We start from the raw sequence: 27,689 nt of genomic DNA, 5'->3' as shown, positions 1-27,689 counted from the left end.
TAAATCAAAATGTGACATTATTCCTGGTTTCAATCCATCCATGTCTTGCACATAGAATCAGAGAAGAGCAACGAAACAGTTTTCCATATGTTGAAGCAGGACATAGCTCAAATATATGCCCATCAAACAGAACATCTAAAATAATAATTGGATGACAACAACTGTATTGTTTTTATCACCATGAATGCACCTAGATTCATCTTTTTAGAGAAATGTAGAAACCGTCCGAAAACTACTCCGGATATTGTGGACGGAATACACAGATCACAGCAATAAAAACAAAAACCTGCAAGTATAAAATAAGCGAGCTTCCTTCACATATACAATAGGTACAGCACAGGTATCAGTGAAACTATTCTGCTCAGCACACAGATATGCACCACCGTCTCAAAAAACGTCCATGCTGGAGTGAATGTCCCCAGCTTTGAATCCCAAAGGTCCAATAATAGTCACCCTCAGTGGCATTATTTCTGGCCACAAAACAGATTCCCTTAAATAAGAAAAAACAATATGAGAACTGAAACCGCTCCCTTATCTAAATTGAGTGCTTCCTATTCAAATTTATTAGATGCCCCATTTAGCATAAAACAGGTTCAGTATGCATCATTCCAGTAATTTGCATAAAGGCTTGATAAATTATAGACGCATTCCTTGCAAGCAGTGCAAACCTATGAAGCCATCAATAACTCCCTACTTTTTTTTCATTATGGTTTTTTAATGAGTTAAAAAAGCATCACAAGATAGAACAATGCAATAAAGATGCAAAACAAACATGCAGAGCAGAATTTAAGCCAGAGTGTTCAAATCAGTATTCAGCAACAGTCATTAGTGGTAAGACAGAGGTCAGCGGTTGTCCCAGATCCCAGTCCATGTTTACAGAGAGCAGTGGACCAAGGTGCAGTATGCGAGTTCAATGCCAGGGTCAGGGTGTGTATCGGGCAGGGCCCAACTGCCCCAGGGGGGTACATCGTCAGGCAATCGTGAAGTAGCAAGCCAATAGTAGGGAGAAGGGGTGCGGGTGGGGTAGAGGTCTCTTCAGGCATAGAGGATCCAGGCGTGGCAGTGGTTGGGTCAGAGAATGACGATTGTTGGAGAAAGGGGGCGGGGGGGGGGACAACTGTCTGTTGGGCGACGGCACAATGGCATCAAGTCCCAGTATAGGCAAGCTGTTCATGGTTGCTGGCTGCATTGCACAGCCAGTTAATCGGAGAGGCTAGGGAGCTGCCCCAGAGGATCCCAACCCTGCGCACTGCCAAAAGTAGCAGCATTGCCACCAGGCATCTGACACTATGGGGAACTGCCCTTATGGAGGCTAGTGGGGCTACCAGAGGAGTCATGCAGGGACAGGAGTTGCTAATGGCAGCAATGGTGTCATACACAGTAGTCCAGAAATGGGCGAGTGTGAGACTGTCCCATGGCATGTGAAAAAGGAGGCGTGGTCTGCTCCACATCTCCAGCACAGCACATCCTCAGGGAGGCCCGTATGGGTAGCTGGGTGGGGAATCAGTACACCTGGCGGAGAAAGATGAGATACAGTAGGCACATTCTGTGATTTGGAGAGAGAGCATTGACCAGTATACAGCAATATCACCAATAGTCAGTGTGTAGGTTGAGTTCCGCTGCCCGATCGAGATAGGCCCTGGGGGTGCATACAGGTGCACTGGTGTGCATGGACAGAGGCATATGAACAGCTTCTGGGGGTATGAAGTGGTCAATAGCATGTTGAGTGAATGATGGGTGGGGGGCATTGGGAAACGTGTTTTGTAGGATTCGGAAGGTCACACGGAATAGTGAAGACATCAATTGGAGTGTGATGTGGGAGTGAAAGTATACGCTCTACTGGTAGAAAATCGCCCATAGTGAGGAGCTGAAGGCACACCTCGTTATCCACAGCTGTCGGTAACAGACAATGGCCCTTTAGGGGTGAACAGAGACAGGAAGCGCAAGCTCAAAATCGTAGTCAGTCCCACGCCCATATTGTGTAGTCCTCTGTCAATTCCAGCGGAGAGGCAGATAATTGCACTATGTAACGGGCAGGGTGACGCACAGTCCACTTAAATTTCGCAGTGCAGCTGGAAAAGGGTGGGTTTATCAAGTTATGCGCTCACGCAGAGTAGTAGTAATATGTGGAGCGCACAGGCCACCCTGCTCAAAGGGGAGTTAACATACCACATTTACCCTTAGTTACTTACATGTCTAGGCTAGTGGTACAAATTGCATGGGGAGTTGGTTGAAGAATATCTCCCTACTTAAGAGACAATTTCCTTTGAATATCAATGCAATTGTTTCCCTGTATTGGAGAAGTGTCATTGCGTGTAATACACAAATGCTAATAATTATGCCAAAAAACAAAAAATGGTAGTAATACAGTACATTGCTAACATCACCTGAACACCAAAGACCAACACCAGATTGAATATCTATACAACAATTATGCACCACTCCGAAATTTAGTGGTTTGACGTTTAACTTTCTTTTTGTGCAAAACTTTGCGTTTAGACAACCATTTTTGCTCAATTCAAAACGTCTGTCTAAACTAGGGTGAATTTACCATTAGCATGTGACAAAGAACATAACAGAAAACATAAGGACTTATTACTCTTTATTTTTCACAAGTTGATTTGGTAAACTGGAAATAAAGCATAATCTCCACCTTTGAGCATTTATTTGGCCATTATAAATTGTTATCAAACGGTAATTTACATCTTCCAAGTAATGTGAGATTCAGAATAAGGTACAGAAAAGTGGAAAGGGTGAGAGATGTCAAGTGTGTCAAAGAATTTGTTTTTATGTTGCCGCAACTAAACTCTGTCCATGCACTATAGGAAAATGGCCACTGATGCTACTGCTCGAACAGCCAGGTCTTGAGGAGTCTTCTGAAGGCCAGCAGGTCCTGGGTCTGTCGTAGGCAGATGGGGAGGGTGTTCAAGGTTTTTGCGGTGAGGTGGGAGAACGATCTGCCGCTGACGGCCGCTCGAGGGATGCGGGGGATGGTGGCGAGGTCTGCAGAGCTAAGTTGGCGGTTAGGGGTGTAGAAGGCGATTCGTTCGTTGAGGTACGTTGGTCTGGTGCTGTGGAGTGCTTTGTGAGCGTGGGTGAGGAGCTTGAAGGTGATCCTCTTGTTGACTAGGAACCAGTGCAGGTTTTTCAGGTGGGCTGTGATGTGGCAGTGGCGGGGGATGTCGAGGATGAGGCATGCAGAGGCGTTCTGTATGCGTTGGTAGTAGTTTCTGGAGTTTGGCTGAGGTTCCTGCGTAGAGAGCGTTGCCGTAGTCCAGTCTGCTGCGGACGAGGGCCTGGGTGACCGTCCTTCTGGTTCCAGTGGGGATCCATCTGTAGATCTTGTGGAGCGTGTTGAAGCAGGAGGAGGAGGGCGCGCTTACTTGCTGTGTCATTGACAACACAGACTCCAGGATGACTCCCAGGTTGCGTGCGTGGTCAGTGGGCATCGGTGCAGCTCCCAGTGTGGCGTGCCACCATGAGTCGTCCCAGGCGGAGGGGGTGGATCCGATGATGAGGACCTCAGTCTTGGGCCTTGGTGAGGGCGAGTATCAGCTGGGTGTCGTCGGCGTATGAGATGATGTCGAGGTCGTGCGCTCGAACAATGTTGGCGAGCGGTGCCATGTAGACGTTGAAGAGTGTCAGGCTGAAGGACGATCCTTGGGGTACGCCGCAGATGATCTTGGTGTCTTTAGAGTGGAATGGGGGGGGGGGGGGGGGGGAGCGGACACTCTGGGTTCTGCCAGTGAGGAAGGAGGTGGTCCAGTCCAGTGCTTTGTCGCGGATCCCTGCGTTGTGGAGGGTGTGGTGGCAGACAGTGTCGAAGGCGGCCGAGAAGTCCAGGAGGATGAGGGCCGCCCTCTATGAAGGAGGGAGACTCAAGAATGCATCTGAATGAGGACAGGACAACCTGGGCACAAGAGGATCTGAAGAAGTCAAGTAGAGATGAATTGGCAAATGACCAGAGCAGTCTCCTTCCCCTTAAAGGTAAACAGGAGGTGCTGTGAAACTTGAGGACTGCCAAATTAGAGTGCTGTGATTCGGGTAATTCCTCCCAAGGACTCTCTGGCAGAGGCTATGAAGGTGCTATTGGCAGAGCACTGGCCCGTCCTGGTCATGAAGATGGCAAACTTGTGAGAATGGCACACGGGCTCCCACCCAGAAATAAATGTTCCCGTAGACAGCAACAGTGAGGTAACCATGACTGTGGTCGTGCAGGACCCAGAATTGTGCAACTCTATCCTGCGTATGGTGCCAGTGCTAAAAAATAAAATTTAAAAAAAAGTATACAAATTAAGGGAAGAATTATTTTTTTTTTTTTCGCAGAGCTCTGCTCAGCAATACAATCTCAGAGGTTGGATCTTCATTAGTGCTGCAGCAACCGTTGAATATAGCATAGCTTTCTCAATCGGATATCCAGCAGGACATTTCTTTTCTCATTGCAGGACGTTCCCTATTAGTTTTCTGAGAAAGCCAAAATTAAGCTGCCTCAGTTGGACTTAGTTGGGGGACGGGCAGCCATGTCGCGCTATGATGACTCGGTCTGTGAAGTGTGATCCTCTGAGGGCTGTAAGGCTACTTTGAAGACTGGCTCTTCCTATAATGGTTTAGATATTTATATGTTTATTGTGATGTATTTAACGAATCAGGTGGCTCTTTTTTTTTTTTACTTTTGTAAGGCAGACTGTGTTGGGCCGGTCTGTGGTTACTGAAATCTATTTAGAGGTCTTCAATTGGAGGGCATTCACTGTTTTGTCTGGCCTTTTCAGTTTTAGAACAATAAAAAAGTTAACTTTAAAAATGTGTATACAGTATTGTTAGGCCGCACCTGCAAGTGACAGTCTGTTGGTATTTTTAAAGCTCATATACAGCACTCATCTGATTATATGAAGTTAAGTGGTATTTTACAAAAAAAGTCAAATTCCTGTCAATACGAATTCTATACAGTAATATGCAGCAAAGCAAAACTTACACTGCACACTTGGCAATACTCAACGTAAAGAAGAACTGCACAGTTAACACCAAGTAATACATTTGATTACTTCGGATAACCAAGTGACCTTATTAGAAAAGAAATGAAAAACGAAAGCATAACAATAATCTATGTAGGCTGTTCGAAGTCTGACAAAAAAAGTAACAAAAAGTGTAAAAAGTAAAATGTAGGGAAGACTACATCACTACTGATCTGCTCTGAACTATAGAAAATAAAATAACTTCATTCTGAAGTCATTGTTTTGGCCACAACTGCAAAATGTAATCTCCTTGTTACCCCAACATTATTGGGAAGACAAGGCCAAACATGAAAAGGCCTTCATATTCGAGTCAGCACATCCGTGCCGAAAAAACATAAAACCTCGTATTCATTTCGAAGAGTCAGACTGGACTCCAGATGCTCCTTTCCCTTGCGGTCTTTCCTTCGCCTCAGTAAATCAATGGATTTGTGGATGTAGGATTTAAAAAATACCGGCATTGGGGTTACAGAAAGTATTTCCAAAAAGGTCAATTTTAATAGTCCACAGGTGCACTTTGGGTCTCATTGCTGTTTACACGTGGGGCCCCCTCAAGGTCCTTGGCATATCTGCGAAAGTGCTGCTAGTTGGTTGGCCAAACACCAAACCAGGACTCTATGGCAATCTGCAACTGGATTCTATTTTCGGACGACTGTGTTCTGTGGCAATGCCACCTGAATCCAGTTTTACCAGTGCAAGGTGCGATAAAAATGGCAAATAAAGCCAGCTGCATACAAATACTGACCTTGGACAAGTCAATGCTTTACTGCATTTCAACGGATTCAGCAATTAGTAACTAGCTCGGTTACTTGGTGTGTGGAGGCTGAGATCGTGAAGCAAAAACCGACGGGAACCAGATGCTGAGGAAGTCTGGGCGGAAGAGGACAATGGCAGCGCCAAAGCATTTATTTGGCTTCGGTCCAAAAGAGGGCGAAATCTACTTATCTGTTAAGGGGGTCAGTGCATATGGTCGCTCTTAAAAGGGAGTGCTGTAAAAGAATAAGCTTCTCACTGGTGAGTCAGACACTTTTAGTCCTCTGGCCTCTCAGATGCCACTTCCAAACTCTGGAAACAGATTAGCAAGCAGAGCAACGATAGTGGCCACTTAGCCAATAATAGGCAGCTGTATTTCCAGAAAATAGGAGACATCCTATCCTACTCTACTCGGGCCTCTTAAGACTGTATCTGTACCTACTGGTCTAACTCAATCAAGCCTCCACCACTTTGCCATCCTTAGCACCCAACTTGGGCTCATATTCCATTTAGGTTCAAGTGGTATTCATGGCTTTTGTGATACCTCAAGTTGACACTTTACATAAACTCAAACATAGAAACTGTGCCAGGCAACCAAGGAACCTGAAGGAAATCTCTCCTTAAAGTACTTTTGCTTCTTGGGCTCACCAAGACGAGTCAACACTATAGTTTGGTAAGGCCTCCTTGGAATGGAAGCCTTCCTTCCAACACTACTTGTTGGAGCAGCACGCTTGACCTTTTAACATTCAAGTACTAAGTGGGACGGGGGGCGCTAGGTGGCGCTGGACTGTCATGGCCGCACTTACGTGAGGCTCCAACCGGCCAGGCAAATGCCAATCCTCTAAAGTCATCCTCCAGGCCACCAAATGCTGCTCGGACCACGTTGGTGAGGAGCGGGGCGTCTTCAGCTCACCCTGTGTCAGTCTGAGACGGAACGACGGCCAGTAGCGGGAGGAATCGACCTTTGTTGGCCTCCGGCGCCCGAGCTGTGGAGAGGGGCGGAGCTACGTGACGGCCGCTGGCGTTACTGGAGGCTGGGGATCCCCGAGGTCTGCTGAGCCGCTGGGCCGGGGCTGTGCGCCGATACTGCGGCGGGAGGAGCTTCGAAGGTGGAGTGCCCGTCCTCCGTGAACTGCTGGGAGTGAGTCTGGAGTGTGGGCTGGGACAGCCGTTGGCGGCGCGGTCGTGCCGGTTCTGTGGAGCCTTGGTGCTGCGGGTGATCTACTGCCCGTGTGGTGTCCCGGTGGCCTCTCGAGCGGCCCATCGCCTATCTTGCTGGAGACTGCTGGGGTGGACGAGAAGGCTCTCTGCTTCTGGCAGTGCGGAGCGGTGGGTGCACGGGGCCTTGGAACGCGGCTTCGCGTGAGGTGTGCACGAAGGTGATCTCCTGATTGAGGGCTAGCTACCGCGGCCCTACTCCGCTCCTGCGGCTGGACTGACGGATGTGGGGCTGGCTGTGAGGGGGCTGGTGGGCGTGGGGGACGCTGAGGCCCCCCTGCCGGTGGTGGACCGGATAACTCGTTGGACATCTCCTGCCTGCCCCGGAGGGTGGGCCCCGAGGAGCTGACGTGGGGGAGCGCGTGACCGGCCATCCCGCCGGGACCTTGGTGCCCATCGCCTGCATTGCCCTGCCTGCTCCCTGCGTGAATCGACCCCATTACCGCAGTCACGATGGGCAAGACGGATACGAAACAATCAACGCTGCAATTCAATCCCGCGAAGGGGAAAAAAACGCGCGCCCAGAACGCAGAAGGGGGCGAGACGAGTACCGTCGAGGAGGATCTGGACTGGAGGTCCTTGCTCGTGGGCATGCAGCGGAGCTTGACGTCCATTGACGCAAAGATTGACACTATGAACACTCGGCTGGATGCGGTGGTGCACCGGCTGGACCAACATGGAGAGGCTCAAAGAGGCGGAGGGTCGGATCTCGGAGTTAGAAGATGGGGCCGGGACTAACGCAACCAAACTAACGCAGATGGACCGCCTACTCAAAGTTATTGCGGAGACAAACGAGGATTTGGAGGCGCGCTCCCGGAGGAATAACGTTCGCCTGGTAGGGCTGGCGGAATCCAGTGGCGGTGGCCGTATGGAGGAATTCATAGAGCGCCTACTGACGGATAAATTTGGCCGGGATGCTTTTTCGCCTCAACTGGTGGTGGAACGGGCCCACAGATCCTTGGGGCCCCGGCCGGTTCCGGGGGCTCCACCGCGCCTGGTGATAATCAAGTTCCTCAACTACAGAGACCGGGACACCCTGCTGCGCTTGGCCCGAGAGCAACAACCGATCCAGCACGACAATACTACGCTCTCGTTTTATCCCGACTTCACCCAGATGGTGCAGGAGGCCCGTCGCAAGTTTGTAGGAGTGAATAAGAAGCTGCAACAACGCAATATTCCGTACTCTATGCTCTACCCTGCTAAGCTCAAGATTACGCACCAGGGCAAAGTCCACTTCTTTGGTAACCCGCAGCAGGTGGAGGACTTTCTCAGGGACCGGCGGCCGTCCGTGTCTCCGCGGCATGGCCCCAGGGCGAGGTCCGGGTCCCGATCTCCCACGTCGGCTCCGGACTGATGAGTATTATATCACAAAGCCATAATGTCCAATTCTGTCTCACCTCCTCTGCATCCCTCTCACTACCCCCTTTTTCACTCTTTGCTGTTCCTCCTTGTCTCTTCTTTTTCCCACTTTGCTCACGCCTTTTTTTCTGGCTGTGGAGGATGGCTGTCGGACTTCCTCAGCTGGGCTATCTGACTCTTTGGGAGACTTTTTTTCCAGTTCACTGACTCTGGCCCTAGCCCGGGAAGGTTGGGGGGGGGGGGGGGGGAAGCATGAAGGTCAAGTGCCCCGCTCTTCTCGCCATTTGTTACTTCGGAGGTGCTGGCAGGGTTGTGGTGGCTGCTATTTGCCGTGGCACTCCCCCTCCCATCCCATTTTTCGCTGTCTGCCCTTGGCAGCGGCGATATGGTGGGTGAGATATCGGGACTGGGGAGGGTAGGTCCAGCCCACTGGCGTCACCCGCAGAGGGAGTACCCCACAAGACTGGTTCTGCTTGATGGGAGGGTTGGGGGGGGGGGGGGGGTATGGCTCCCGGCAGGATTGGGCTGCCGTGGTGGGAGGGAAGGGGAGGGAAGGGGAGGGGAAGGTTTGTTGGGGGGGGGTTGTTGCTTGGTAAGTTTTCCTCTGACGAGTTGGTTGAGTCGGATGGAATGGGTGAGGGGAGGAGACGTGCATACAGCATTACATGGAACTACTGGACAGATCACATACCTTCATTGGAGTGGATGGCTGGGCACTGCTTATGGAAGGGCCTTGAGTTGGCGGCGGGCAGCCTGTCTGTTCTAGCGGTGGGAGGGTGTCAGGGTGAGCAGGCATGGCTGAGAGACAATCCGCAGGGGGACATATGGTGTCAGACTGTGTGATGGCGCAGGAGGAGGGCGTTGCGCTGCGAGACCCACATAGCAGAGTGAATGTCCTGGCATGGAATATACGGGGGTTGGGTGACCCGCGCAAGCGCCGCCAAGTCCTGGGGTATCTAGATCGTCACCAAATTCATATCGCGTTGCTACAGGAAACGCATACAGATCCCCAGGGCACACCTAACTTCGCGTCCCGATGGGCGTCTTATAGCCTATTTTCCTCGTACTCCACATACTCAAGAGGAACGGCCATCCTGGTCAAGAGACATACCCCTTTTGTGCCTCTGGGGGAAAAAGTGGATGCGGATGGCCGTTTCTGCGTTGCGTGGGGTCGCATGGGCAAGGCCACGATTACTATCGTGTCTTCTTACTGGCCCAATATTGATGAGCCCACGCACTTTATCTCCCTATGGGAAGTCATACTGGGGGTGGGATCCACTCATCTGCTTTGGGGGGGAAACTTTAATGTTACTTTGAATCCTTCGCTGGACCGCTCCAATGTAGACGCTCCACACCATCCCCGCTCACAGGCATATACCTCCGACCTGCTGACCCACCATTCACTGTTAGATGCTTGGCGCCGGATTCACCCGGACACGCGGGAGGGCACGCACTGGTCGGCACCACATGCTACATGGGCCCGGTTGGATTACATATTGCTTTCTAGGGGCTTGGGGACCTCGCTTCTAGCGGCGCGCCACTTGCCGCGTACCTTCTCGGACCACGCTCCTGTACTGATCACTCTGGCCAGGACTGGGCTGGTTGGTGCACCGCTCCCCTGGCGCATGCAGCCCAACATCCTCAGGGACGAGCTCTTCCAGCACGAAATGTCCCAGGAGATCATGGACTTCATAGACCGCAATAGAGGGTCGGTGGAAAGCATTGCTACGGTGTGGGAGGCCCTCAAGGTCACTATGCGAGGGGTGTGCATCTCGAAGGGCTCGGGGGTGCTGCGCTCTCTCCGCGCTACTCTAACTTCCCTGGAGCGTGATCGGGGGGCGTTGGAACGTGCCACAGACTTCCTGGAAGATCCTGGAGCACAGCTGGAATATCGTACCAAGCTCTCTGAATACAAGCGTGCCGCGGAGAGAGAGGTCCATTTTAGGGGGACGCACTTCATGGCGCGGGCGTATGGTGAAGGAGAGCGACCCGGCAGATTCCCAGCGGGGGCGATTCGCCCCCCGCGGGGCTCTAATCATATCTTGGAGGTCAAGTGCCCTGATGGCTCCCTCTGCCGAGATACACCCTCCATACTCTCTTCCTTTGTCTCCCACTATTCGGGCTTGTACTCATCCAGACGGGAATCACCGTTAGAAATGTCTGAGTATCTCTCGGAGCTCACTCTCGGATGGCTTTCAAACGCCCAGCGGGAGCTTCTGGCGGCTCCTATAGGCATAGCTGAAATCAAGGAGGCCATCATGCAGACATCGGGGAGAGCACCGGGCTTAGACGGCTTCCCTGTTGACTACTACAAAACTTTTATAGACCCGCTGGCAGCGGTCTTGCGTGAGGTCTTCGAGGAGGCGAATGAGACCGGCTCGCTACCGCCCAGTATGTCGGAGACCCTGATAGTCTCGCTCCTTAAACCGGGGAAACCCCCCCGATTCCTGTGATTCCTATAGACCCCTTTCTCTCCTCAACAGAGACGTGAAGATCTTAGCCAAGGTTCTAGCGAACCGCCTTAACCTTCTGATCGGGGACTTGATCCTGCCTGATCAATCCGGGTTCGTCCCTGGTAGGTCTACCTCCCACAATCTGCGGACCCTGTTCTCTCCAGATGGATTCAAATCCTGTATCACCGCCCCATGGCTCGAGTTCTTATAAACGGGCGAATCTCAGAACCGTTCCTGGTTACTAGGGGCACCCGACAGGGGTGCCCGCTATCACCGCTCCTCTTTGCCTTGGCAATAGAACCTCTGGCATCCCGTCTTCGGCAAAATTACCTCGCAGCTTCCTTGCGCTGTCAGCAGCGGCAAATACAGTGTCGCTTTATGCGGACGACCTTACGCTGTACATCAAACACCCCCGTGTGCACTTGAACTCCATCCTGAGGGAGTTCGTTCGGTTCTCGCTGTACTCGGGAATACATATCAACTGGGGCAAATCCGCGGTCTTTCCCCTTGCTGAGGGAGTTGACAGATGCCCGCTCGAATTCCCGTTGGAGTGGTGCGACACCGAGGTGAAGTACTTGGGGGTGCGGGTTTCCAGGGATCGACACGAGTTGCTGCGTATGAACTATGGCACGGCGCTGGAGGATATACGCAAAAGTGTTGGGAGATGGCTGACCTTGCCGCTGACCATGGCTGGTCGTGTCTCACTTATTAAAATGGTTATCCTTCCCAAACTACTCTATCTATTCCTCAACATACCGTTTCATCCGGGGGGATACTTCTTCAGGGCTTTGCGGTCGGAACGTATCCGCTTGGTTTGGGGGGGAAGGAGGCCGCGGCTCAAGTGGGCTGTGCTCACGCGCCCGTACGCACAGGGGGGCCTCGATATCCCCGATTTTGAACTGTACTACAACTGCGCTCAGGCACACTACGCGTATCACTGGTATCACCCCACCCCTTACATGCCACAGATAGCGGTGGAGCACTGGCTGGCTGCTCCGATCCCCTTGGAGGGAGTGGTCCTCGCGGAGGTCCCCGCGTTACGGGCTGACCGCAATCCTGTTCAGGCTACGGCGCATGCTTGGAGTGTTCTGGCTGGCCATATGGGTGCGCCGCTTCTTTATTCCCCACTGATGCCACTGGTGTATCACCCGGCCCTTCCACTTCTTGCGGAGGGTCTGTTTCAGCGAATCAAACAAAAAACCGGAATCGCGTGCTGGGGGGGGACCTGTTCCACGAGGGCAGGTTTCGTGACCTCCCGCTCCTTTTTGGAGCTGTCGTCCCCACCCCCCTGGAGGTCTTTGCGTTCATACGGCTGCGCAGTGGCCTGCAAAAAGTACTGCCGGCATATCCGTCAGAGCCCGCAATTCTAGAGCCGTTCCATTACCTTCTTGACGCCACATCCCCGTCGCACATGGTCTCCTCGCTTTATAGGCGCCTCTATACTCGTGACAGGGGGGATAGTTCATACGGCTGCGCAGTGGCCTGCAAAAAGTACTGCCGGCATATCCGTCAGAGCCCGCAATTCTAGAGCCGTTCCATTACCTTCTTGACGCCACATCCCCGTCGCACATAGTCTCCTCGCTTTATAGGCGCCTCTATACTCGTGACAGGGGGGATACTTTGAGGTCCCGGGCCGGCTGGGAGACTGAGATCGGTACAGAGCTCACTGACGAGCAGTGGGAGTACTGCTGTCTGCAAACCGAAATGATTTCCTCGAGTAGTAGGTTCCGTGTGATTCATTATAAATTCTTACACCGCCTCTATTGCACCCCAGTCCAGATGCACAGGTTTCATCTCCGAGACAACGATCGATGCGATAGATGCCATTCCCCTGGGTCCGATTTCTTACACCTGGCCTGGACCTGCCCGAGTGTAGACGATTATTGGAGCCAAGTCTATGCTGCCATGGGAGAGATGCTGGGTGGCCCGCTACATCCTTCCCCTCTTCAGGCCCTGCTGGGGTACACCCGAGATATACCCAAGGTGGATCGACGATTTGTTACCTGCGCGCTGTTGCTAGCCAAGAGGCGTGTGGCGTGCCGATGGGGGCGGGGGAGAAGCCCTAAGTTTAAGGAATGGCTGCGGGATATGAGTACTTGTCAGGAGAATGTTCTGCTATATGCTGAATTGTTGCCGCCTGTGTCCCGGCCCCCTGATATTTGGGCCCCCCTGACGAGATACCTCTCTGCACATGAGACTCAAGATGTACCTCATAGCGGTGCTGAGGGATAGTGGCAGATGGCTTATGGGAGACACGGAGGTGGGACTGCCTTCTCCATCGGGAGGGTTTACTTGTGGGTCTGTTTTTTTTTTATGCCTGTCTCTGAAGGGTGGCATTGCCACGACCTCCAGGATGTTCCCAATGCAATGTAATGTAAACTGTGAAATGGTGTTCTTGATGTCTCTCCTTATATGACTGACAGTGATGCTTGCTGGTTTCCTCCCTGCTGTATCAAACAATTCAAAATAAAGAGTTAAAAAAAAAAAAAAAAGTACTAAGTGGGACAACGAAACCTAGACACAAGGACATAAAGCTAGGGTATGACAGGCTGACAGAGGGATGCTGCAGACACACTGAATTGAGTTAACAAGCCCAAGAAATGGGGCAGAGGAGAAAAGAATTACTGCACCATGGTGAACGTCCTGTACAAGCCCTGAAAGCTGACAATAGGGATGACATGAAGAATTATGGAGCACTCCCATTTAATAAAGTGTCCGTGGACATCTTAAGACCATACCTGGTCAAATGTAGAAATTTAGTTTGTCGGCCAGCCATTGTTAAAGGTATGGGCAGGGGAGAGTTATCAATGACCTGCCTTCTAAGGGCCAAAACAGCAGACAGAGCTACAGATTCTGAATGTCAAGGAAGAGGTGAGGGAATGAGAAATGAAGAGTATATGGCACAAACTGTTTTTAACTAAGGGGCTATCTCTGGCATCTTTGCTCATAGTCATTAAAAGGGTTTGACTTAGTCAAAAAAAACTGTTGAGGCCATAAGCAAAGTGGATTCAGGGGGATTACTTTGAACCAAGGTAAGAGTATGTACAGTTCCCATGGATCTGGACCTTTGAGGCCAGAGGCTAACATCCTGGGGATGAAAGCAGTAAGCCCTGGCAAAGTGGAATTCTTCCCTCATTTAGAAGAAATCCATGAGGCCTCCACTTTTGAATCCAAGGTCTTGACAGCGCACCAGTAATTTCTGCACTTGAGTGTAGCAAGTGCACTCGCCTACAGACAGGTGGTTTTCTAGCGCATTTCGAATAAAACCCTCCAAGCAACAGCCACACACAAAAAATGGAATGACCAAGGTATGGACAGTTCTTATTGCCACAGAGTATGCTTCCTCTTCAACAGGGTAGCAGGAGAAGGGGTAAAGCAACCGGTCTCTTGGCAGACTAAAGCATGAGCAAGAAGGAGTTGACCCTCATGGATGCTTTCCTCGAACAAACTTAACACTGTTGAAAAAAATGCACGACTGAACTGGGTTAGAAAAGTAATACCAAATATAGGGGCTTGGTGTGAAACATCTTGGAACTTCAGGTGAGAGAACTACCACAAAAGCTGGTGTAGAGAGTGGAGCAAAAAAATTTCGATGCTGGCACTAAGTTTTCCATGATGTAATGTCACTTCACTGTACTCAAAAATAATGCAACTGTTAATGTTTTGTGTGTTCTTACTGATTTCTACAGTGTTTAGCACGTTTATCAGAATTCACAGATTAAGCACTGCTTTGGCAAAATGAAATATGGTAAATATTGTTTTCTTATTTTAAAAACTTTTCCGAATACAGTTTCTCTTAACTGAAACAGTTAACATTTCCCTTACGAATTCTGGGAATCAGGTGCACCCGACAGCAGTCTCGCAGTATTCCCAGAGACACTGCTCAATGTGCTTTACCCACCTCATTATCTTCGCCAGTCCTACAATCAGGCTTTATCCTGCAGACAAAGATTGGGTCTTTTCTCAGAGGACAAAGCATTTAACTCCTGCATGGGCTAATTATACAACAATCACAATTCTTCTGTAAAGCATAATGTAGTAAAAGCAATCTACATAGCTAGTCGTTGATAAGTATTTTGCACCTACATTTTCTTTTGGTTTAGAATAGTGATACTTTTTTGTCCAACCCAGGTGCTTTTTTTTTTTGCTTTACGCTTAAGTAACTGTAAAACATGCAGAGATGTCAACATCTACATGCCATATTCGTAACAGCAGGAAATAGGATACATGTGATGAGATTTCCTATTTCGAGGATAACCAAAGAAACACAAAGTATTTTGCTTACCCAGAAATGATGGCTGTCTCCATGGGGGCAGCATTCTCTAGTGCACACTATACTCTCATAGGAGGAAAGGGACTCCAAAATGTCTAAAACAAAGCAGAATTTTACATTTCTGCACGCTTCCATATAATGGACCATTCTAGAGAACCTTCAACACCAGGCAAATGCCCCATGGACTCATCCACTGAACAGATTGGCAGAAAGTTGTGGCAAAATTCTCGCTGGCAAAGAGGTTCTGCAAACAGGTCGGCTCATCCTGACGAAACATACAAAGATACTTAGAAAGGTCAAAGTACAAACCGAAGCGAAACCTAACACTTTCGGTACTAGCTTTGTCCCCAACAGAATGAGCACCAGTACAGAGGTACTGACAGCAAGTCGTGATAGCCATTTAGTCTCCTCGCTCGTAGTAACTATCACCTCGACTACGTCACTACCTCAGGTATGTTACCAAGGCGGAATACCTTGCCAAATAACACCTACCTCAAGCAGTTACACTAGAGCTCAGTTTGAGACAACAACACAACCTGCTCCAGAGTTCTTAAAGCCTTGCCTCAAGAAGTGTACGAGTTTAGACTCTCCTGAACCACCGATTAGGACTTTCTTTAAAACCACGTTCTAGGATTCCAAATAAAACATATCTGCGTAATTTCACAGACGTTTAAAACTACAATGGCACAACTTAAGTACCAAACAAGAATGTGCAGAAGAAAAAAAATCATCCTGCATGGAGTAAAAGCTCGAGAGCATAATCTTCCTATCAATCCTGTCAGCTCAGCAGGGACACTCCTGAAAACCGACTGAACCAGGTTCAGGGAGGAGCCAAAAGACTTACTAAAAGCTCACTACGATTTGACTTACACTGGCCCAGTGAGCTTTCAGGATTTTCATAGTGCAGAGAGTTGCCATGGGTATCTCTTCTAAACTTAAACAGAGTAAGACTAAGGATTTGTTCAGAGCTGCCCCATTTTAGCATCAAATGGCACAAATAGGCATCTCAGTCCTTGATACCATACAAAGAACATTTTCCACTTCACTCCAACCGACACTTTGACTGCTGAGGAAAGGTTAGATGTCACGGCAGAAATGGTCTCTTGCTAGAGCTGAAATATGGTAATGTCCACTGGATACCAGACAAAAGGTCAGAATCCTATATGGAGACACCACCCGAAACAAACAAAAAGAAGGTTAATAAGATCATTTAATATATGAACCCTTAACATAAAATATGGAACATCTAGCAGAATGGAAGAAACACATGGACTGGTGTATGTTCTGGGAAAAAACGGTGTATATTGCGAGGGGCTGCCCCAAGAAGTGGTCTCAAATCTGAGGGGCATGGAACACATACCGAGGGGAGATCTGTAGTCCCCCACGCAACTCCATTTCTGATGACCTGCCCTCACCATAAATGCTGTATCCCATGTTTCATTGCTCTGTCCCTGTAGCTAATGTGATTATCACTGTGTTGTTGAATGAATTCCTCGTCTGTAAATTGTCAATCTGATTCATGCTACCATGCAGATTCAAGTTGTTCAATAAAAAGAATAAAAAAAAATATATATGGAACATCAGAAAGAACGTACTTGGTCAAGAAACTCAACCAGAAGATCATTGGACTGGAACCCTTCCGCCATACAGCACTCTTGATTTCTCCAACTATAACTGCATGACAACGTGACATCAGTAAAAATGAGGACTCGCGTCCTGACGTTAAGGTATGCCTGAAAAAACTAAAATAATTTTGCTCACCCTCTCCTGCTCTTCAGGAGTAGAACTCTGCATCAGTTAAGTTAATTTTCATTCCTGTACTACATTCAGGTTGTCCCATGCACAGAGAAACAGGAGTGACAACAGATAGTGCAAGTGATGAATCCCATAGAGAATCCAAGTAAAGAATTTCGGTAAGAATAGACAGGTACCTGTGAACTCTGAGTGGTTATAAAAAATATCTTAACTAAACTGACCTCCAGGATAAAGATTTGTAGCAAAACCAAATAGTCTCAAGAGCAATAGTAAGCACTTGCTGTCAAAGCAAGTGAAAAAGGTGCATCAATATTATTATAAAAAATATTTGTAATGCGCATGAAACATCCCCAGAGGGATATCTCAGCACAACAGAAAAACAGAGACAGTGGATTATGATACTAAAACAGTTTGGTTTTCAATAATTTCCTAAAGCCACAACGGTGCATTCTCATATGTGAATAGAAGTTTGCTCCAATATAAAGGGGCTTGAAATGAGAAAGCTAGCCCCCGGAGCGTGTTTTCTTAAATTGTATGACGGTGAGCAGGACTGGTTTGTAGATCTTTGAGACCTTACTGGACGATAAGGAATGAGTTTCTCCATAAGATATCTGGGTCCCTAGCCATTAAGCGCTATGTGCATTAGGCAGCAGATTTTAAAGAAAATTCTATTTCGCACCTTGAGCCAATGAATCGAGCGTAGTAGGGGAGCCGAAGCAGATCTAGCCAGTAGATTATGGATTAAGCAGGCCGCTGTATTTTGAACCAACTGGAGTTTGTGCACAAGGGATTCATTTGCCTTAGCCAGAAGAGCATTGCAGTAGTCCAGGCGACTAATCACACACGCATGAACTAGGGTCATGCGCATTGTGAGAGGGAGCAATGGAAAGACTCTACGCAGTAGCCTCATGTGAAAGCAGGTGCCAGTTTTAGCTACAACCTGATCTTTCATAGTTAAATTCTGATCCAGGTGAACGCCAGGTTTTTCACTAAGGATGTAGGAACAGATGGCACTCCCTATTCAGATAGCCACCAGTCAGGGGACCATAACTGTTATGCAGTACCAAAGAGCATCATTTCCGTTGTGCCACTGTTTAACTGAAGGAAATTCTCATCCATCCAGCCCGTAATCGCTTTCATCCTATTCATAAAATGGTCTCGTTGAGGATAAATCTTTATCGAAAGAAATCAGGAGCTAAGTATCGTCCGCATGCGAAGAGAGGTGTGAAACCATGGGCTCTTATAGTATCTGCCAGAGAGGTTACATATATATTAAATAGTGTGGGGCTCAGACAGGAGCCCAGAGGCACTCCTTTATTGTTTACCACAGTGCGTGATCTAAACGGCCCAAAGTTTATGTTATGAGTTCTATGAGAGAGGAAATTTCTAAACCATTGCAGAGCCATGCCCTGAATGCCCATCTCTTTATCAGTCTTGAATGAGATATTGTATCAAAAGCAGCTAACAGGTCCAGTAATACAACCATAGATGGCTGATTTTTGTCTTGGCAGCATCAAATATGGTCTTTAACAGCTAATAATGCTGTTTCGGTGCTGTACATTGGTATAAAACCTGACTGGGATGAATCCATGATCCTACTGGACTCAAGGTACTCCCATCAGTGGTTTATTAATATGACTTTCAATTATTTTGCTCAACCAGGGAAGAAGCGATATAGGACGATAGTTAGATACATCTGAAGCAGGAAGATTAGTCTTCTTCCGAATCAGAATGACCTGAGCGGCTTTTCATTCTGCTGGAATTTTGCCTGTGCTTAGTGAAAGATTTAGTAATGAGCATATAGTCGGAGCCAGCTGATTAGACAACGTAGTTGCTATCTTGGCTGGAATGGGATCAGACGGAGAACCTGATTTTACAGCCTTCACGGCTATATGAGCAGACTCTAGATTGAGAGGTACTCACTTCTCTAGTGTGCAGATGGTAGGGGCTTTTTCAGAAGCGCATTTAGATTCTGAATTTACGCAATGTAACAGATTTGACGGATTATTATGTATCATATTCACTTTATCTTCCAGATAGTTTGCTATACCATCACAGAGCATTTGTTAAGGTGGAAAGTTTGTTATGCAAGCCTTGGGAATAATAAAAGAATTGAGAATTTTGAAAAGTTGGAGGCATTACCAGCTTTGTCGAGTTGCTGAGAGATCTAACTTGTGTGTTTTTTCAATACTCCCATGATAATGTGTTAAGACTTTATTATAGAGCTCTCCGTCAGGGTTTTGAGTTGTTCGGCAGAGTCTTTCCAATTGTTTTACACTGGGTTTTCTCCCTGCGTAGTTCGGAAGTGTACCAAGGTGCATGGGGAGCTTGTCTAGGTAATTTATTAATTTTCATCTGAGCCAGGTTGTGAATGGCTGTATTTAAACATATCTTTAAATTTTCAAATGCCTCTTGCATATCTTCTACCTTCTCTAGAATTGGAGTTACATTCTTTAGTAAAAGCATCAAGAGTAATTTTATGCCATTACCGCTATATGTGCTGACGAGATGTGAAAGTTGATCAGCGGGTGATGGTCCACAAAAGGGGACAGGGAGGCTCACAGGACAAAAAAGAAGAGATAGTAAAAATCAAGTCCAATGCATGACCTGCAGTATGAGTGGGACCATTACCAATTTGTTTGCGACCTAGCAAAGTGAGGTCGGTATGGAGTTGTGCTGCCTCTAAATTTAAAGGATCATCCATATGTATATTAAAATCAAGTAGAATAAAAATGTTTTGAAGACAACATCTGGATCGCAACGAGTTCCATGAGTTTATGACTGAAAGGTCATATGGGCCAGGAGGACGAAAACACATATCTCTGCCCACTCCTAAGATACGGTTTGGATGAATGCAATTTTTTATGAATTTTAAAAATTACTGCTAAGCCCCCACCTGTTCTACCCACCCTATCTAATCTCAATATGTTGTAATTAGTAGAGAGAGCCATCGCAATGGAGGGGACCAAGTGAGGCTTTAGCCAGGTTTATGTAAGAAACCTCAAATCAAGAAAAGAGGTTGCAATCATGTCCCAAATTTCAAGTTTAGGCAGTGATCTTACCTTACAAAGAAAACGTTTCCAAGTATCTACAGGCAGAGCATAAACGTTAACAGGGGCTGTTAAAATGAGATTAGCCCCCGGGGTCAGAGATTCCTTAAAGATTAAGGGAGGTTCTCCTCAATTAGTCAGTTTAAGACTTTGAAAGTGACAACTGCAAGGGCCTTCAGGATGAAGTGGGGAGTTTTGTGTATGACAATATTGGTGAATAGCAAACAAATTGACTTTATTACCTATGCAAATGAGATCCTTCTATGAATAGGCAATTCCGGATGAATTTCTTCCTTCTGGGGTGAGAGGCAGGGGTTCTGGCTCCTGGCAATGGACGGACGCAGAAGGGGCTTGCCGTTGGTGAACCTTTGGCACGTCCACTGTGCGTCAGTGCTGCCATCTGCTTTAAATAGAAATCAATATGGGCAACTAGCCTCCTAACCTACCCCCCCAAGGGACCAGAAGTAAAGGGATTCGCCGGCTCGCTCCACAGCAAACAGAGAAATTTGCAGTGGACTAGAGACGAGGTGAAGAAAAAATTCTCAAAATCCCCCTAAGCGGTATATGCAGTCAGAGGTAGGAAGTGTATACACACTTTCAAGACTCTATGGCACTTAGTAGCTGGCTCGAAGAAAGACTAACTATTTTTCTATTAAACAGAGGCTGCATTTGCAGTCTGGGGGTTCAATGGAGGTATACACTCTTCTTTGGCCTTGCAGTCATGGTAGTAGTCCGGCTGGAATAAAGTATGACATTGCTGTAAAGCAGTATGACAAACGTAGCTGGGGCAGTGAACCCGTGCTCTTCTTTGATCCCTCTGCTTGGTATTGAAAATTATCAATTTTTAGGAACAGTGGAGATCATGGTTGCCAAAAAACAGAATGTTTAGGAGTGCTCATAAAAAAGAATTATTCTTCTATGAGATGTCTTCAATAGATGCAATGGTAGTGGTTTCTAAATTGCTCTTCCAAAATGGAGGAACGTAGTAAAAACTGATCAACAAAATAGGTCGATCGTTTTCTGGGGAGCACAAAGAACGGCAAACAGAGAACCTACTTTGAGCTGTTTGCCCCTGAGAACAGTGTGTCAATATCATGCAGATTTAATGGTTATTCTTCCGTAAATGCAACTTAAACAAAATAAGGGAGATAGGAAGGAGTAAAGTGATACACCTGTGGGAGCACGCCTAAGCCTGTATATGTTTTAAGTCTCAAAAGCATGCTGGGTTTCAAAAAACAGGAAGCACTGGAATAAAGGTGAAGTGTTGATCCTCGATAAGACCTTGGACAAGGGACTACAAACCATTTCCAGTAGGTCCAAAGTAAGCTCCTCAGATGGTAGCAGATCAACAGTAGACCAGGAGATTTGGCGACAAGCAGCGGGAGTTAGTGAAAACGTAAGCTTAGCTGAAGCATTCTATGGTCCTTGCTTAAGAAAGTACCTGGCAGATAATTTCAGCTGTACACCTGTTGGTTTCTGGGGAGGATTACAATTTCAAGTACAAGGATTACCCATGCTCAAATCAACTCACCGGAGGCTATTATTACTATTTAAAACCATGGACTCCTTTCTTCCAGTTCAAAAGACATGAATACTACTGAGGTGTGGACACTACCGACATTTATTTTCCTCTAGCAGTATACGGTCTATTCAAATCTTAGAACAGAGCACTGGATTCCCCTCTGCGCCCTGTCGTTCTGCTAGTCTCCCCCTTCCATTGTTACTATGTCACAGAAAAGCAATCAAATCAAAGGCCACCGAAAAGACAGAAGGGCACACAGACTGCAAAATTGTAAGCTAGAATTTCCCACTGTCAACTGGTCAAGTCAAACAACTTTACAGAGGCCACAGAGAGATCTGCAGTTTAGAAAGCCCTGACCTTTCAGGTCACTTCACAAAGAATATGGAACACTGAAATAATTCCACACCACCACAAGGTCTAAAACCACAAGTGGTGACAACAAAGTGAATCTAATTACAGACAAGGTTCAGGTACTGGTTTAGCCAAGCAAAAACACAGGAGGTTTGGATATGAGCAGTAAGACAGAAAGTTTGCTGCGGAGTGTGGACAGGAACATTCTTGCTCTTAGCCTTCTATCTTATCAAATGACTCTAGGATATTGCCACTAAAAGGCCGATTAGAGAAGAAAGGGTGCATTGAAACGCCCAGCCGAGACATGTAAACTACAGTAGAAGCCTTTCATTAGAAATCTATAGAAAAATTTTACTTTTTACTGAAGGTAAAAGGAAAACTGAAAATTGATGCACAAGGCCCGAATCGAAACCTACAACTCGTTCCCCTATGTTGGTATTTAAACCACAAACAGAAGCTTTCAGAGTTGCAAATAAGGTCACTAATGTGAACCTGTTTTAAATTGTAACCGTTGTATTCCTGGCATCACAATATGGAATGGTTTTAATAAAGTATCCTTTCTATGTTTATGCAACTGAAATACGTTTAAGCGGTCATCAACATTTACAAAGCATGTGAGACGGTCATAAGCAAGTAGTACGGACATTAAAAGGGCAAGCAAAAAGTAAGGTGATGCGAATGATGCACAATGCCATCTAATATAGTTCATGGTGAAGTTAGGTTTAACCGTATGCTTTTAAACAACTAGCTACTTGTCTTGGGAGAGAAAATAAAATATGCGCAATACGCTTCATGGCAAATAACACTGTTTGCACACTTGCAAAGCTTACATCAAGTGTGTAAACATACCCCGCCATGGAAAGGCTGCCATTTTCCAGAGCACACTGCAACACAGTAATTGCTACATGCAAACTAGTACATTGTGCTTTTGCTATTATTATGCCTAAAAAACCTTTAGTAGGTTTACATGTTAGCGTTATTTGTCTCAAAGCAATGTTCGCGTTGGCTAAGCCTTTGTTTTTTTAATTCTGATAAACACGAGTATGTGTGTGTCGACTTCACGAGGTACTAAAAGTTCATCTCGGTTGAACGGGATGCCCACGATGCTAATCTGAGGGCTAGACTACATGAGGGGGCTCTTATAAGGCCATACTCTTTTGTGCATACTCTTTTGTACAACCGCACAATTATGGACGACTGAAACAACAGCATACAAATTAGTTTTTTTCCGGGCGTGTTCTCCAGTGCCTTTAGCACCTGCTGGATGAAATCATAGGTGTCCCAACCTCACTGCGTTGCTTGCACAAATTCAACATTAAGAAGATTACGAGTGGAGCCTTTCTTCCTCAGCTCGTGATACAGAAATCATTTTTCTACAGCTACAAGAAAATACTATTTAAGTGCGCGGGTGTGATCCAAAATGAGGAACTGGATCCACAGAGGTCTAGCTGCAATTATAAAAGCACATTTTCAACATTCTGCTTTACTAAAAAGCGTATTGATTAAAAACACAGTAAGCGCTGAAATTCTAAACATGTATGAAGGATGTCCAGAAAAAAAAACCTCTAACCTGTGCTCAAGTGTCTAGTTGAAAGCCGAATAAAAAAAACTATATAGATAATGTGCGAGAGATCACGCAAGGTAAATTTGGAGATGTAATGTGCCAACCCAACCATATGCCACAGAAGCGTGAAATAATTAGCAGAAGAAATAAAATGCAATTAGAAACAAACGAAAGTTGCCACGCGTAAGGATAAGAGATTACTGGTGGAGGGTTCAAGGCAATGCGTGTACTTCTAAGCCTAAACGGGCCCCATGTGACAGTCTGTAAAGTTCATTAAAGCATTCAGAACAATTAGCCATAATATCTGGTAAAACGTGGTTGAAGTCTACAATACTGCTCTCTCAATAATAGACTATGCCTGTCTCCCCGATCACATTCAACTAAAGTGGAGGCCACAAACTCCCCGTCCGAGCCCTGTGTGCCAGCACAGCTGTACTCCAGGATCTGCCCTGTTACGGCTCACACGGTGTTTGTGCAGCTAGACTCCCCCGGGCTCACAGGGCCCCCACTCTCCCCCGAGGCTGGAAGAAGCATGTTCTTGTCACTTCAATCAGCTGTTCCACTGGCTCCTCCCCTCTCCATGCTTCCGGGTAGTAACAGGCTATCCAATCGGAGCAAGCGGCCGGACCCTAGTCCTTACCCCCCGAGAGCGACTTTGCCCATGCACCAGATACCATTCAGCAAAGTAGGATGGGGGAGGGGTCAGGACTCATTTTCTGAACTGTGTGAACTCGACACCACCCAGACTCAATGGTAACAGGCACAACGCAAAAACAACAGCCCCCCACCGCCCCCTTGAATTTACAGCCGACTACCTCTCATTTGCACCATACAGAGTTTTAAAGAAATATTTGCAGTTCTAGACAGCTTCGGAGTCTCTCAGCTCACCCACCAAAGGTAAACTAAACACAAGGCCACACAATAAATATATCGTTATAGCAACCGCTTCGGGGATTAAGTGCAAGCTCAAAAATCTTGAAAAAACAAAAAATTCAGGCTTCAGAGATGGGCCAGTCTTGTTTCGTGTTGATTTAATGGAGTTTTGAACTTAAAAAAAACACACACACACACACACATCACCACGAAGGTTCCACCCAGTGTTTCCTGAAGTAGACTACTGTCCCTACAAGGTTAACACACAGATCTGCTGGTGTACATGCGCGTGAATAGAAGGTGGCAGAAAACGTACGCATCACAAGAACAGCACTTCTGCAAGTGAAAGAAAAAAACGATTCCATCAAAATGAATAAAGATCAACTATATCCTAACAATTTATATAAAATACACGTCCTGTCCCATCATTGGCGGTCTCGATTATCAGTGAAATAAACATTCGAATCACTTCACATCTCAAAATAGAATGGCTGAAGAAAGGAAAAAGAAGCACGGGAGAGGCGGCAACAACAGACAAATGCGAACTAGGAGGAGGGGTCTAAGAGACAAACAACTCCAAAAACTTTGCCTCCACTCCACCCCCAACTGGAACATGACAATTAAAAAAGGTTTGACTATTGAACTTCATAAAAACGCAGTTGTTTTTATCGTTTTGGTGAGAGTAAAACTGACAAAGGGGCTTCTAAATGGACTGTCATTTGAGGTCAGACTAGTTTTGCACATGTAACATGGCAGTAATACATATGAAATGGAAATACACTGTTGGCTGGAAGGTATCACCCCCTCCCCCGAAATAGCAGGTTACCTAATCTATCTGGCAACAGCTAAAAGGGAACAAAGGAAGCAGCTTCTAGTAGGTCGACTGCGGCCTTTCCCCCCATTTCCTCTCGACACTGGTTATTTTCCACCCTATTTTCATGCGTGCACGAGCTTTAGATTAAAATATGCCTTCAGAGGGCAATCCAAAACACAGCTATATATAGCTCGATTCTCTCTGCTCAGCAGAGATGGCATGTCACAATTTTCCGATTCTTGAAATCATAACGACAGAACCGAACCCTATTTTGTAAATCACACGTCAAACACAATCAACAGGAGCATGTAGATCTATGTTTAATTGGAAAATCAATCTTTTTTACCCCTTTCCCGTTCTATCAATCAAACAATCCCGAGGGATGTCACTGTTTACGTTTTTGAAACGGGGGGGGGGGGGGGGGGGGGGAGGTCAGACGTGTCGTATTTTCTTTGCTGCAAAGCAAACCACAACCATAAAGCACGGGACTATAGCACACATTCATCTCCTTTGACTGATTATCAAATCGCTCCCTTCTTTTTGTGCGAGTGTCACGACATAAAATGTAATTGTTTACATTATAAACTAGAGGATTTCTCTCAAGACACAAACCAGTTGCGTACATAACAGTAATTATCTTTCAACGTTAAATAACACAGCCCACCACCACCCATGTAAGGTCTTTAAATATTGTAAATAACCACTTGAACAAGCAGCGTTAGACGCAGAGACGTTTCAAAATTACGCCGTTGGGGGAGGGGCAAAGCTGAAAGTGCCCTCTCACCTAAATTGGTATTGTGTATTTACACTGGGTCTATAACGATGGAAAAGATAATCTTCTCGATTTTCAGGGTGAATCAGAACAGACAAAAAATGCAAAGCTCAAGCTGAACACAAGAAAGGCTGAGAATACACAAAGGGCCCCTTCTCGTTACAGGAGTCAGAAGGAACATTCTTCCTTTGTAGGATACTACTTGTCCGGTGCTTGGAACAGACACGGATGTCCAGGACACCAATACCGACACACTTGTGGGCAACGTGAGACGATGTTTACTTCTCATACACATAATTAGCCTGGCATTATAATTCGATGGTATGGGTCCCAAAACAATAACGTTACTGTGAAAGGTGTGGTGGAAGCGATTGGGGGCGCAATCAATCGACATTTATGCCATCACTGAGTGGCGGCAGCAGAGGTTGACAGCTATAAAGTACTACGATTCCCAGTGCAAAAAAACAGAGGGTAACCTAACAAAAGTCAAAGACAACATATTCAGCTGAATCCTCTACTCCATATGCCAACAAATATACGTAAGCAGTATCAGGGATTCAATTTTCGCACATCTAAAAAGAAAAGAGAACCACTCCATTAAGGGGTAGTTCTAATGGTTCACAGGGGGTACTGGTGAGCCAGTACTAAGTTTGGAGTGTATGCATGTGGAAAAGGCTAGAAGACACATCATTATCACTTATCCCTTCTGGTTTGGTTGACAAGAGCAACAGTGAGTAACCCGGCCACAATGGAACAGCTGAGCTGCTTTGCTGTTATGGAAGGATACAGTTTGACGACATCAGTGTCCATCCGTCTCTTGCCCGGGCTTGGCGAAGACATGGTGCCCCCTCTTCTTCCTGCTGTTCCTGGTCACACGTTCCCTGAAGAGGAGGCTCCTCCTCCGGCGTCTCAGGTCCCCCTATGTCTTCTATGAGGAGGAATGGCCTCTAGGCCGAAGAATACCAGTGGGGCCCTTACGCGTAAGTAGGGGCCCCGTAAATCAGGCACCGGAACAAGTGCCCCCTCCAAAAAATGAATAAGAGCCACAACAAAAATTCTAATAAGGGCTCCGGGAAAGAATGGAAGTAATGAGGGACGCAATTAGAAACAGGGCTAACCAAGATACATTTGGGAGAATCCTACAACAAAATAAAGGGACCCGGAATTAAACAAGATGCTCCTAGAAAAATAACACGGTTCACAGCATTGGTGCCAAATATTGATGCCCCAGTAGTGACACAGGATCCCGTAGTACCGGGCCCTTCAGGGTGTCAGGGGCCACGGGTCCCTAATGGTGCTAGAGCCACCCGGCGATGACTTGTGTCCTTAGTAATACACAAAACCCTGGCGGTGTCTGGGGCGACAGTAGTTGAAAGCAGCCCCCAGATTGATGCCCAGCGCCATCCGCGTTCTTTTAAACCACCCCGTGACCTGCTTCCCCCCGCTGCTGTCATAGGCCCAGGACAGCCCCTGCTTGCGCTCCCTCCAGCCGCCGCTGCCTGTCTCCCTCCGCTGCTTCTGACTGTCTATAGACAGCATCAACCCCAGCCTCCCCCACCACTCCCTCCACCTCCTGCGCAGGACGTCACCAATAGTGACGTTTTTGCCGCCCCGGAGCACACTGGGACTTGTAGTCCAATGCCACTGATAATGAAGTAAGACAAGTAGTAAGGTACAACTGATCCTCGTAGAAATACTGTAATGGAGCACCAGGGACAGTCCTATTAAATAATTTTACTCTGTGCCGAGCGAAGACTATACTGAATAAACATCAAACGACAAAGGCGAAAGCAAGAAACTACCATAAACAAGGAAGAGAGACTACAGTGTTACGAGATTCCGATCCTGCACAAAGCTGTTCGTCAACCAGGCTGCCATCTTGAGACGGAGAACTTCAGAGTATAGTCAAGCATACAATGGCCA

General features: G+C 47.1%; 1 protein-coding gene across 1 annotated transcript in view; it reads right to left on the bottom strand.

Moving 5' to 3' along the window:
- The window catches only part of UBE2H (ubiquitin conjugating enzyme E2 H), a 310,921-nt gene extending 283,584 nt beyond the window's left edge, over positions 1–27,337 (bottom strand). Inside the window, exon 1 of the mRNA XM_085653629.1 lies at positions 26,554–27,337. Coding sequence (XP_085509755.1) covers positions 26,554–26,606 — 53 coding nt within the window. The 5' untranslated portion in view covers positions 26,607–27,337. The remainder of the gene's footprint in view (positions 1–26,553) is intronic.
- Between the last annotated feature and the right edge of the window lie 352 nt (positions 27,338–27,689).

Source organism: Triturus cristatus, chromosome 4_1, assembly GCF_964204655.1.
Source record: "Triturus cristatus chromosome 4_1, aTriCri1.1, whole genome shotgun sequence".
NCBI lineage: Eukaryota > Metazoa > Chordata > Amphibia > Caudata > Salamandridae > Triturus > Triturus cristatus.
Note: the sequence above shows the minus strand (reverse complement) of the source record. Positions and strands in the feature narration are given on the sequence as shown.